At 35.5% G+C, this 14,070-nt stretch overlaps 1 protein-coding gene across 2 annotated transcripts in view; it reads left to right on the top strand.

Moving 5' to 3' along the window:
- CFAP47 (cilia and flagella associated protein 47) overlaps window positions 1–14,070 on the top strand; it is a 254,052-nt gene that overhangs the window by 72,149 nt on the left and 167,833 nt on the right. For both annotated transcript variants that reach the window (XM_030282490.4, XM_072934926.1), the window contains 7 exons: window positions 941–1,038; window positions 1,853–1,969; window positions 5,658–5,792; window positions 6,296–6,408; window positions 9,202–9,349; window positions 9,997–10,085; window positions 11,382–11,465. In XM_030282490.4, coding sequence (XP_030138350.4) covers window positions 941–1,038; window positions 1,853–1,969; window positions 5,658–5,792; window positions 6,296–6,408; window positions 9,202–9,349; window positions 9,997–10,085; window positions 11,382–11,465 — 784 coding nt within the window. The remainder of the gene's footprint in view (window positions 1–940; window positions 1,039–1,852; window positions 1,970–5,657; window positions 5,793–6,295; window positions 6,409–9,201; window positions 9,350–9,996; window positions 10,086–11,381; window positions 11,466–14,070) is intronic.

Raw genomic sequence — 14,070 nt, 5'->3', positions numbered from 1 at the left:
GTTGATGTGAAGTGAGAGACATTTTAAGTTTTTTGATGATACCTCAACTGTAGTCTATAAATTTCTGCTCTTTTTCTGAATAATGACAGATAGATTTTGCTGAGGATCTGGTACAGGAGTTTATTTTGGGTTGAACTAACTTAAGTGTAATAGTGAAATGAAACCTATATAATTTGTCCCATCTGTGAAAGCTTGATCCCAGTCTATCTGAAAACCTTGCCATTGGCTGAAATCCAAAGTGTTTCCTAAATCTGGGAGCTTGGACCTGAGACAGTAAAGTTGTGTAAGTCCTGTGCTAAATATTTTAAGATATGGATACTTCAAATATAAAATTATAAATAAACTACATGTAATGCCTTAATAATCAGTTTTATTTTAATAAAAACATTAGAAATATAAAAAAAATTATCTAACCTTCTTAGACATTGGGGTTTACAACAGTTGTAGAAGTGGTGATTTGTGTTGTAACAATTGAGCTGTTAGCTCTCATTTATATTGCATATATGCCAAATAATTCAATATGACCTTAAAGAAAATCAATAACCTTTCCTTTTTGTATCTTAAGCATTTCAACTTTAAAGGATTTCTGCATATTTTTATGAGTTTCAGCAGCTCTACTATTGTTAGGCCTATAGTAATAAAAAGTTTACATATTTAGGCTCTTAATCTGTGAGGTTAAATTTAGATTATTTGTTTTCCATTCTGCTGTGATGAATACTCTTACATGCTGCAGCAGAGTGAATAACAGCTACAATATTCTAGGTGAGATTTTTCAAGTTTTCAGCAACAGGACAGTGAAATTCTCCATGTGAATGGATGCTTCCTTCTTATTGTATTTCCTCTAATCAGTGACTTCAAATAGTTACCATATCTATCCAGAACAAAATGGGCATCCTGGGGAGAAGAAAGGCTCATGAATCTTGCTTTGTCTTTTAATCAGGTGGAATACCACCCATGAGATGGATAGTGAATTTTGACCACGACCTTCTGGATAGTCTGGTGTTGGCAGCAGTGGTGGCAGCTTATTGTCCATATTTGGTAAGAATGTTTTTTAATATTGTGGAAGTTTTATGTGAAGTTATTAATGTCAGTGTGTTTGTTCAGGCTTTGTTTTGCTTTGCAATGCTGAGGAGGGCAGTGAGGGCAGGCACTGGGGTGTGGCTGTGGTGGGAGCTGCAGCTGGGAGCTGGGAGAGACCTGGCACTGCCCCTTTCTTTGCCTAAGGAAGGTCTGGGGACCTGGGGCACAGAGGGACACGACAGGAGCGAGGATCCAGCAGGAACACCCCAGACTTGGACACACTCAGGCTGAGGTGTGGAAAAGCCCAGGGTTTCCTTGGCATGAGGTCCCTCCTCAGAGGACCAGCTCGAGGTGTTCTTCTGGTTTTGCATTCAGATTAAATTATTTTAAGGATCCAGATGGCTGAGACTATGCTGAGGGAAGCCTGGGGTTGGGACAGTGAGGAAACCCTGTCTGAGGGTGTCAGAGTGGGGTGTGTGGGGAGTAAAGCAGGGCACCCATCACTCGCTCCAGCCTCACACTGCAGGGGCCCTTCAGTCCCAGCTCAGGTCACTGCCAGTGGCTCCTGGGGGCTTGGATAGGGAAGTTTCCCCTACAGCAACTCTTGGCCTATGGGGTCTTTAAAAAGGGAAAAAAAACCAAACCCCAATATTTAGCAAATCATGAGGGATTATTTCAGTATTAGTTTTTTGGGTTTTTTTTTACTGGGTTTATTCTTAACAGGGAATTTCAATTTGAAATTTAGATCTTATTGATTGCTGAATGAGCAAAAATACAAAACCAGTAATTTTGCCTAGTGGAAGGTTGAGTTTGATTTCTCTGTCTTGTTTAGATTCCCACTCACTTCATAAAGATGTATACTAATCCAAGAACTCATGAACAGTTTATTCACAACTCCTTGGTACTTGTGAAGGCTCTGCATGCTGTCAATCTGGATATGGGCATAAACGTAGGTGATTTTATACTAGTAGCTCTTGTATATATTCATATTTTTATTCTGATTTTTTTATAGTCGTGTTGGACATCCAATTAAGGTGAGATTGTAGTGAAACAGTTTTGTTTTAGGATGTGTTACTATACGATGGAAACCAAAATACTGCTTCATATTAATAGACTTAATTAAAAGTAATTTCCATAATTACTTTTGTAGAATCACTCATGCACGACTAGCTGAACATAAATTAATTCAGTTCAAATTTTTGCATCCTAAATCACACAGTGAAAACTCAAATGGAATTAATTATTACTATTGGAAGGCAATTTGGAAAAATATGTTTAAGAACAAGCATCATTCACTTAACCATAAAAATAAATGGTGAAAAAAATTATACAAATGTCTAGTGACAGTTAGATGCATCTAAACATGAAGGCCCTTGAGAATTTTGTCCCAGGTTTGGTGCCTGCAGAAGTCAGCAGCTTTGGATGCTGGTGGGAATAGCACTCACTCAAAACCATCAGCTTCTGATGTTTTTTTTTTTGAGGAGGAATGCAATGTTGATAATTGTTGATAATTTCTTCCATCAAGGATCTGCTTGGGATCTCTTTTATATGTTTAGTAAATGTGCTTTACATCTCCAGGGTTTTATTGACCTATGGCTCCAAATTTTCTATATATGGTGATCTTACATAGGTTTATTGTTCCTTTGTTCTTTTTGTTGTTCTCAAACCCATTTTTTTCCTGCTCCTAGTCTGCATTTCTTTCACTGTCCATTTGTGAGTTATTTATATCTCTGGGAGCATATTGGGCTGGCTGGAAGAGCAGAAGATACAGTAGCATAGACATGGTATTTGAAAGCATAGGAGGAAACTTTCCAAAGGAATTAATGGCATTAGGAATCAGAGGTAGAGCTTATTTGTGTGAACAAAGTAGTATAAAAAGGTATTCAATTACAATTTTTTCCCCTTTCCATTTGGTTGAGTTATGATTACAAGGAAAAATTAACCCTGCTATTTCCATTTGTATCAGCTGTTGTCTTGCTGTTGTTTCCTGATGCAGATCACTCTGTTAGAAATGACTTTGTTATGACAAAGAAAATCTACTGCTTCCCATACTTGTAACTGACAGGAAGCAAAAAAGTAATCTGGGTATAACCCTCAAAACGAAAGTATTTCTGTCTCAGCTTTTATTAAGAAAAACAGGTAGTTCAGCACATGAAGGCAGAGGCTTGATGCCAATATGAAAAGGGTGTTGAACACTTTAGATGTGGAAGCAGAATTCTAGGATATTCTCACTAATGTACCTGTTTTAAGACTAAATTGTCAACAATAAATGGGATAATCCACTTCTGTACAGACTAACAATTCAAACAAAGGTACACAGTACCAGAAAAAGAAACCAATTTTGGGTCTCCAAGGTCTGTATTTTAGTTCAAATTTACATAGATTCATTGAAATTCATATATATTTTTTCTAAGGCTATTGTAGAAACAGCTGAACTATCTTGTTCTGCAGTTATAAAAATGGCAAAATGCATTAATCTTTTTGCTGAAATCTCTTAATTTGGGAATTTTCTGATAATCTTGTCTGAAATTTAGCAGGATTAAATGTTCCAATAATATTAGCAAAGTTCTTGACTCAGGCAGTCACTGCTTTTGAACTCTCAGGACATTTGCATTAATTAACAGCACAAGCTGAGACGTGTTAAGTCTTACAGCTGGCATATTCAAACTAAAAATCTAAGAATCTGTAATAATAAAGAAGTTCAACTGTCAGCTAATCTTCAGCTTCAGGTTTAAATGACACTTTTAATGGAGTTCAAGGCTTTGGAATCCTTTTAGGGATTAAGGTGTAGATTTAAGATGGAGTACTTCGGGCAGAAAATGGTTTCCACTTTCTGATCATGACTTACAATTCAACCCTAGAGTATTAGTGGTGGCTTTCTATCTGTTTTTAATTTGTGTTTGATATTTTTAAGTTTTAAAATGCTTTGATTTGAAGAAGATTCAGCTGAAAGGCTAAAATAAAAGATTACAAGATAGGATGGTAGATAGCAGCAACATGGAGGAAATGCATTTGACAAAGAGATTAGGATGAAAAGTGCAGAGATTGGGAGTAGCCAGTAAAGGAAATGTTTTCAGACTTAATTATTTATTATTATTAATTTTTAATTATTGCTATTGTTTGCTAATACATATTTTTTAAAAGCAAATAATATTTACTGTGAATTTTTCTGATGAATCTTGTTAAGAAATGTGGTTTTTTTAAAATTTAGTTCTTAGAGTTGTTGATAAATGGCACAAATGGAGTTTTATGAGGAGTTTTCATCACAGGATAGAGTTGTATTTTCTCAGGGAATTTCTCAGGGAATAAATCCTAATCTAAGTGAAAATGGGTAGAAAGAAGGAAGTGGGAGAAGAAAGTCTTCAACAGATAATCTGCTCTGGCATCTTTTCTATCTTAAATGAAAATACAGAAAAAGTGAAAAGTAGGGGTGTAAAACCGCAACTGTATTGGAATAGTGGTTAACATTCAATAGCCATTGCTGAAATAAATAAATGGAAAAACCAAAATACTTTTCAGACTTAAGGTTTAAAGCTTTTGGCACAGAAGAAGCTTTCTTACTTTGCATAGTTAATGCATCCTAAATTTTGAATTTTCAACCAGTGGTGATGGAATTAAATAGAAGTATGAGATGAAATGTTATGATTACATCGTTGCATGAAGAGTCTATGAAATTAATCTTCGGAATTACAAGGAAAAATGTTATCTAGGAAGCCATGGAGAGTTGCAGGGGAACTTCAGATCAGTGCCCAGTTATGTACTCACTCTCTTGGAAGGTTAGAGGAGGAGCTGTGTGAGAACTGCTGGGAGTAGGATGAGCTGCTTGGCTGGGCACAGGGCAAGAGAAAACTTACCTTAAAAATGTTAAACTTTAACTTGAAAATAAAAATTAACTCAGATGGTTAAAATGATAAATATGTCTATACATTTCTCTTACAACACTAAAGACAGTCCAGAAGAGTAAATGGTTTTTTGCTCCCTTTTTCATACTCTGTGGCAAATAATTTTACCACTCTCCTCAGTGACTTACCCGAATTGCTGAGGACTAAAGTTTGACAAGTTTGCAGCTGCCACTAAAACTCATTTCTGTAAATCAAATATTTAACCTGTAGGAATAATTTCTACCTTTTATAAATCCATTTACAAAAGTATAAAAGTATCTGCAATAGAAACAACTGTATTGTTGTTATTTGGAAGCTGAAATTATCGTTGTAAACTCCTACTGTATGTAGGAGTATTTGGGATGGTATTTTACATAAACTAAAAGATTTTAACTTTTTTTAAGGTAGTAAAGATGTATGTTTTTGCAGACAGTGAGTTTTCCATGCTTTTTCTGTTATGTTGCATTTAATAAAATTAGCATTTGTTTCTGCTGAACCTTTGGGGAAAAAGGTTGAGCTTAATTTTGACCCTGGGTTTATCACCCAGGGTATCACCCAGAGCATGTCAGTGATTTTCATTAGTTAGGGTTTTCTTTCGTGCAGTCCCAGGATTCATATTCATATAATAATGCAGCTATTCCAGGTTAGAATAAAATATCTGTGTAATAAGATTTTTTTTCTTCTTCTTATCTTTAGACTATACAAGCAAAATTTTAACTGAATGTCTGGTTATTTTTGTTTTGTTTTCAATATTAGGCCACTGATATCTGTGATCCAAATCCTGTCATGATGCTTATTTTGTGTGTCCACCTGTATGACACTCTCCCTCACTACTTACCCAAGAGCACAATAGAATTTGCAGGTGCTCTCCATGCAACTATTGTGAAGCAGGTATTGATATCATTGAATTGAGATTCATAGTAATGCAAGGTTAGAACACTGTTTGTATATATGTGTTTGTATTATATATAAGCTACAACAAAGAATTAATAGGTTTCTTGTCATTTGGCTAGTAAATACATGAGATGAAAGTGTGTATTTTCTGTTTTTTATTCTCTTCAGTATTGGGATTTCACTTCTGTTTTTTCCTTATGCTTGAAAGCACATGAAAAAAATCTACAAATTTGACAAATCTGAGATGAAAGAGAGGAATGAGAGATTCACAGGCATAGGAATTCAGTGTACACTGTACTCTCAAAAATGAAGTTTAGATAGTCCATGGGAAATCTGCACCCCTTTGAAAGGAAAATTATCTACCCTTCTATCTATTTGAAGTACTTTCTTATTTTGTGATATCCTCAGTTTGTAATTTGGAATTTACCTTCAGAACATACCTTATATAGTCTAAAAAATGAGTAATAAAAGGCTGATCTTGTTGGTTTTTGTTGTGGTAGCTGCGCCTGAAGAACCCGAGCAATTACAATTTGGCCTACAACGCTATTCTTGTGGGAAGAGATGCTGAGGAGTTCTCTTTACCTAAAGGAAACACTGTTACGCTTCCTCCTATGTAAGTAATTAAATGTTTGTGTTATTATTTGTAGCATTACAGAAATAGAAACTTACTAATTTAAGAGTGGTGAAACACTAGAAATGTTTGTTCAACTACAAGCAGGGCAAAATTAATTGGCGTAAGGGTCAGGTTTGTCTCCTTAACCTGGAACAAATCTAGACTAATATTTCAGTGAGACTCTTGCAGTTGAGCTCAATAGAGCTTTAAGGGCAATATATAAACCTTCAGATCATTACGGGAGTCATCTATCTCCAATGTATATATTTTTCTCCTATTTATCAAAACTTGATTCCCATTTTATACATCAATGCATTGTAGAAGCATAAGCAGGTAGATTTCTTTTCTTCTGAAGTCTCAGATTTTGGCTCTTATTCTTAATTTAAGCATGACTGGGAATTAAAGAGACCATGACATAGGTTTGAGCAGTATCACACTGCATCTTTTTGTCCCATCCTCCCTCCCCACCAAGATGGATGTGATGTAGTTACTTGTTCATCTTACATGTCTGAGAGACATCTAGGGATTTGAGATTTAATTTTGGGAAAGCATTAGTTATAATTTCTGGTAGCAGAAATACTCATGGTATATCACCATCTCATTGTTTTTGTTCACTAAGTACATTTTGGTCTTTCTGTGCTGTGCAGCTTTTTGAATAAATACAGGAATTTCATTAATCCCTGTTTAACTAGTGAGGACAAAAGGATGTAGTGGTAACTCTGGCTGTCAGCAGTTTTGAAGTTTATCTGCAAGATATCCATTTACAGATAAAATGGATTAGAGATTGTAAAAAGAAAAAAAAAAAGGTCAACACTTGTATGAAAATAAACTGTGAAGAAGAAAATAATTCAAATACAAATGGTCAAATTCAAGAAGATCACATAATTAAAGTGCTCTTTGAGGACCATCAATATGTCAGTATTAAATTACATGCCTATTATAAATATATGCAAAGGGAACCACAAATAATGCTATGTTTTCAGCAAGCTGTGAGGCTGATTTGATTCCATTTTCTTTGCAATTACTTCAAATATGAGTTATCATATAAATGTAATCCTTGAAAATACCATGTGTCTCTATGAAAGGTCAATACCATGGCTGTTTTTCACTTCACCTTTAAAATGAAACACTCAGAACAAACTACAAAGCAAAATCAATACAGAAGAAAATGTGCAAAACCTTGTTGTTGAGCTGCTTGGCATTATATACACAAACAAATATATGAAAAATTGCATGGAAATAAACACCTGTGGAAATGCCAGTCATGCACAGTAACCTCTGCAGAGTTTATCATAATGTCATGATCATTAAATGAAAACTAGGTTCTTTAAAATTAATAACTTTCTTAATCTGGTGCAAGTGTTTAAAAAACTCCTAGAATTGATGAGACATATGGGAGTCTTGCAGGTTTTTCATGTTAGATCATCATGTTGTAGGTGTGTTTGGAAATTATAGTAATGTGAATAACATTCTCAGTGTAGCTGAGTGTCTTATGTTGCATATGGCATCATCAATTCTCCATCTGAGATTCCCACTCTCCAGGGCACTGCACTGTGCCTTGCAGACTTGCAGTTCACAACAGGAATATCATAAACCCCCAAGGTTATAGAATAATTCCATGAGATGAATTTGCCCTCACTTTACATTGACCACAACATGGATTAATAGAGATAAAAACTAAGCAACTTTGTGGTTTTGCCACAGAAGGCAAAAATTCAAATCCAAATTCTCAGCTGCTGCATGAATCAGAGGGCAAAGATCAGGAAGAAAGTGCTGGACACTGCTGTTGCCTGTCCTTCTTATTTGTGAGCAGAGCAGACTTAAAACTTGATCCTTAAAGTGGCTTTGGGATTTTATGTCTCAGGCAGTTTATCCCTCTGGGTGCCTGCATCACAGCATGTTTTTTCAGAACATTTTGAATGGTGTGGTGACCTAGCAGCCTTGGTCTCTGGGGGACTTGGCCACTCTTCAGTGGCATAAATGAAATTTTATTGGGGCTCTGCAGTAGGAACTTGAAAACTGTAAGAGCCAGATTTACAGAATTTCCAGGATTTCATCATCATTATTCAGAATTGACAACTGAAGACTTACTGCCTTCTTAAAACTAATCTCAAAATCAGAGAGACATTTGGAAAGCTTCAAAGTGAGAGCTTCAGGCACTGAAGTTTTCTTATTCTTGCTTCATTGAAGGGCTGATGCAGATAAAATCTAAGTGTGTACCTAGTCTAAACTCTCGTTCTGTATGGTCTTCTCCAGTTTTCCCATTAGAGAGAAGCTGTTGCTTGTACAAGAGAGTTTTGGTTTTTTTCCCTCTTAATTACTCAGCTTTCCTAATTATTCTGAAGGGTTTTGAAACTAATTTCTTTCAAACTCTTTATTAAGACTACCTAGATCTGCCCCACAAAGTGCATAACAGGCTGTCTGACTGCTTAACTCAGAAAAACCTGTTCAGATAGAGGAGCATAAATTGGATCAGTTGTTAACTTAGGGCGATACTCTAATGAAAGAGAACTTCCTGTGCTAGTGTGTATGTGTGTGAAGAAAAATTAAGCTATGTGCTGATGTAAAAAGCAATAAGGATTTAATATTGTTCTTTTTCTAGATAGTTCTTTTACTAGAAGGTTTTAAGATACTCTTAGGCCGAAGATTATACTACAACAAAATATTTCAGAGGAAACAAATTGCTTCCTTTTCTAGAACCCTTCCCTTAGAAAGATTCTGAAATGTGCTCCTGAAATTACATTTCTGAGTAATTTCTGAGCCCTGGTTTTGTGCTTCTTTTTTTTTTCCTAGGAGACAAGGCTTTTTAAATGTGGAATTCACAATTCGTTTCCTTCACCCTGCTGAAGCAGTATTGCTACTGATCTCAAATAGAGTTGGAGTAGATGGTGCCACACTGACATTCTCTCTGAAATCTGAAGTTAAGAATATTGATCCTCTTGTAAGTTTATGTGTGTATGATTAATATTGTCACAAAAAATATAACAATAACAATTCTGTACATTATGTCAAACAAAAGGGGACTGAGATATAAATGAAAATGGGAGTTGCAACAGCATTTGCCTTTGACCTATGAATTTTCAGATTTCCAATATTAGACTATGTACACGCAGCAAAAACCCTAGAGGAATATGTGAGATTCCTAAGGACATAGATCACATTTGAATCCTGAATAAATTGTAACAATTTGCACTGATTTCTCTGAAAATAAATCTGGAGTCCTTTCAGCATATGAATGTTATTGGAAATTCTGTTTTGGGGGTGTTCATGTGCTTCAGTCTAGTGATTTCTGATGTCACATGTAGAGGGACCACAAATGCAGAAGCATGTAGATGCTTCTGCATTTGTTTCTGCTTTTTAACCAAAGACTCTGTAGTTGTCAGGTATATCCCAGTCAGGGCAGGTAGTCCTGTTTTCGTAATCCACAATCACTGAGCACATCTGGATAGACTTCTGAACTTAGATGGTGCTTATGTGATCCTCTCATTTTTTAGCTGCCCTGACTGTGCTAGGGCAAGAGAAGGTTGGGACAAGGGAAAAAACAATGATAACTTGATTCGTGGCCTTGTGGTTTTTGTTCTATTTTAGGGTATGATAAAGTGCAGATCCCCATGTTATGAGCTGAAGAAATTTAACCTGAATGTTACCAATCCCTTCAAAACTGATGGCATATTCAGGTAGACAGTGATATAAAGACAATTCTTTAATGATCATGCTGTTTTATCCACTCTTTTCCAAAATTTTCTTCTTCTTAAAAATGTAAAACCTGGAGGTTAAATGATAGGGATTTACATTCCCAAAATTGTTACAAGCACTATGAAGTGGAAGCTATCATAATGAATAAAGAAGATAAATAAGCTGTAATTTAAATCCATCTCAGTGTAATCAGTAAAGCTGGAGCTTTAATCAGAGTTCATAAACCTTGCTTATATTTTTGTGTTTGGCTGAGGTCCAGCAGAATTACAAAGAGAAACAAGCCATGTTAATTAATAGTTGATTATTTTCCCCCAATCTGCTTTATTCTGCTGTTTAAGTTTTTAAGCATACAAAAGGAAAAAAAAAAAGCTTTTGCCTTGGGGCTTGCATCATTATCAGTTAGTCTAATTTTTAATTTGTATTCATCATAGCTTCAACAACTGCAGAGTTAATAATGTTGCTTTCTTTAATACAAAGGAAATGGATTGTTGTACCCCTTTAAAATCTGTTTATGTGATCAGACTCCATATTTTGTCTTTAGTCTGTAGTACTAAGCATTGGTTCATCTTATTAATTTATTTGGAAGAAGCATCTTTCACAACATTTTTAACTTATTTTTTATGCAACATAAATATACATGTTGCAGAAGCTGCAAACTAAATTTCTCTTTCTCCCACAGAATAGGATTGATGTATACAAATAGTAATAATAACAGCAACAATAACAATCCTGTAACAGGACTATTTCCACTGCTCCAAGCCTTGTGTGTAGGAATCATATGGCTTTAATTAGCTCCTGTCTTTTATTTTGAAGTTCTTGAGGTGGTCAGTGAGGCTGCATTAGTCTTACAATTTGGATAAATCCCTTGGAAATTATCAATAAAGTGATGAAGTAATTTAGTTTTATGTAATTTAGTTTTATATAATTCAAAAGCTACTTGACAATTACGTTAAGTCATTATCAATATTGGCATTGCCAGTAATCTAAAGTTAAAATTCTTTGTATCAGGCTTCTAGTGTTTTGAACAATCTAGTGTTTCATCAGGGGGTATATTGTTTACTTGCAAGTAACACTAGAAAATGCTAGTTTGATACCAAGGGAGAAGATCTTTTACAGAAAAGTTTAGGTTAAACCACAACAAGTACTTTTAAAGTATCTTTAATTGAAAATAATAAGCTTCTTTATTGATCCTACATTTAAAAATTAGAATAAATTGAGTTTCCTCATCATTCTGCAAGTTAAAAATGCAGTCATTATGTGTACTTGTCATACTCCAGGGTAATCTTGCTGGAATCCACACATTTGCTCCACCCAGAGAAAGTGTATCAAGCCAGGCAAGTAAAGCAAGAACAAATGTTTAGGTAAGTTCCAGATAGCAATTGCTAACTATGGCACACATTTCTATTAATACTACCTGTTTGTGCATGCTGTGTGCTACCTGTTGTAAAGAATTACAGTTTAGGACATGGAAATACACAGAAGATGCTCAGCCAGTCCCTGGGCAGTGAGGGGCACCCTGGGCAGCTCTGGGGTGTCCTGCTGAGCCTGATGTTCTGTGGTGTCCCTTTGGCCACTGCAGCTCAGCCACCCTGGCCATGCTGCCTCACAGGTTCTTGTGACTCTGCTCCCTGGCAGAGCATGGGAAGCTGGAAATTCCTTGGCTTTGAGTAAGCACTGCTCAGCAGCAATACAATATCAGTGTTATCAACATTATTCTCATCCTATTCTAAAACAGAGCACTGTGCCAGCTACTAAGAAAAAAGAATGACTTCTACCCAGCTGAAACCAGGACAGTACTGCAAAAAATTTATAAACAGATTAAAAGAATATTTTTCAGTAATTCAATAATCCTTCATTTAATAATTTAAAATATTTTCCATAGTTGGGAGATATAATTTGTAAAGCTCATTCAAACATTCAAAATCCTGAAACACTTATTCAAGGATTATTGAGAAATATCATAACTACTACCTCGTCAATACTGTAGGTTGAATTGGAATTATAAGGATGTTCCACAGTCATGTCATGAAATGCAGACTGTTTTTCAAATTCCTTTTTAAAAATTAAAAAATTCTAAAAGCAGAAAAATAATGAACATTTTATTATTAAGAAAAAATAGACACATATTTTAAGTGGAAATAGTTTTCTACAGTGTAATTTATACTACAATTTCTACTAAATTAAAAAAGTGTGTAATAATTGCTGATATGGAAGGATGTTTTAATCATCTTGCATATTTTAGCTTAATTTCTCCCCAGACAATCAGTCTAAATAGTGTAATTTTTGTCACACATCCAGATCTGATTCTTACAGAAATTAATTTCAGGGCACCTTAGGTCTTTAGAAATTTCCAGTACTGATTTGCTCTATGTTTACTTGTTTCTGTCATCTATGACAACTGAAACCACTTTAAATGCCTCCTTTCACAAGATCTTTTTCTTGAATGGAAGAAACTTCTGAAATTTGTGTTAAAAAAGCAGTGTGTGTACATTTTATGACTGATCAGTAAGATGTTTTTACCCTCAATAATTTTTATTCTTTTGGTAAATCCAGAAAAAGCCATGTACAAATTAAGGCAAATTCTCTAAGTGCTCTGTCAGCATAAAACAGCTGTGAAGTCAGGGCTTGCCCTGTGGGTGAGGGTGTCTGTGAGATTGATGTCAGGACCGAGGCATGCACATGACAACTTCATCATCCCAGCATGACCAGCTGGGATCAGAGCTCCTTCTGCACCCTCATCCTGTGCCTCCAGATATGTCAGATCCCCTTTAAACCTCCCTGTAGGAAGCTTTGACTGGCAGGTGACCCTTTTACTTCCCAGCTTTTCTCTCTGGCAGTGTCACAGGCACCCAAAATGGTGCCATTCAGGCTGGAGAGGAGACCAACCCTTCTGTCATTGTGATGTGGGTCCATCACAGCGTGACTGGAACAATCCCAGTCTGGAGCTGGAGCCTGAGGAACTGCTGTGCCCTTGCTGGGACACAGCACTGTCTAAGCCCAAAACTCTCACAGCAGCCCATCCTTCAGTGGTTGCAGGCAAGACTTCTTTATTCTTGCAGAACTGGATGGTGTTTAGTGAGAAGCACAGTGCTTTTTTTATTTTTTTTAATCCACTTGACGTAGTTTTTCTTTTAAGTATACTGGGACAAGACTTTTCAAGTTATCCACTTCTCTGTGCTTTTCCAAGCCCTTGACACTTGAATTATTATCTTTGGTCTACATCTGTGTGCCAGCATGGTCTACTCACTGTGGGAGAAGGAAAATCTGGTGGAGAGAAGCACACCACATGGCCCAGAAATTTTGTGTAATGGAAAACTACCCATAGGTTTCAAGCATGTTGGTATTTTTAAATTATGTCCATTAGAAAAATAGTCAAATTACTGTAAAAGTTCAAGGTTACATTTAATAGCTAACTTTTCCTTCATAAATTTTCTACTGTAAAACTAGGAAGTGGTAAAGATAGACCAATGTTTCACTAATGGTCCTAATCTAAGACCATGACTAAGCAGATTATCATATGCAGTAGGGTCCATAAGGCTGGATCTGGATCTGTGCAAAAGCATGCATCGATTTGCAAAACAAGTTGTGAATTTTGATAAATATTTTTACATTAAAAAAGTATTCCAAACCAAAAAAAGGGAAAATTAATGAATTAATTTAAAATCAAGCTCTGCATTGTGTATAACTTCTTACTGTTAAATTAACTACTCTTTTTTTTTTTAAACTGGAGATAATGTCAGGAATTCCAAACAATTTCAATTTTCTGCATTCTATTCTTACACTTTTTATTCTAAGCTGTTTCATGTGCCAAAGAAAGAATTATGTTATGCAGAATACCTTTATTTATTTATTGGAAGAATAAAGAAAAAATTGGCATGTAAAAATGGTGTCTCTTTGAAATTTGAGATACAGCATTAATACCTGCTGTTTCATAAAATACAGTTTACAAATATGATATCAGGAGTC

Source organism: Taeniopygia guttata, chromosome 1, assembly GCF_048771995.1.
Source record: "Taeniopygia guttata chromosome 1, bTaeGut7.mat, whole genome shotgun sequence".
NCBI classification, from domain to species: domain Eukaryota; kingdom Metazoa; phylum Chordata; class Aves; order Passeriformes; family Estrildidae; genus Taeniopygia; species Taeniopygia guttata.
This window is presented reverse-complemented; position numbering and strand designations above follow the sequence as displayed.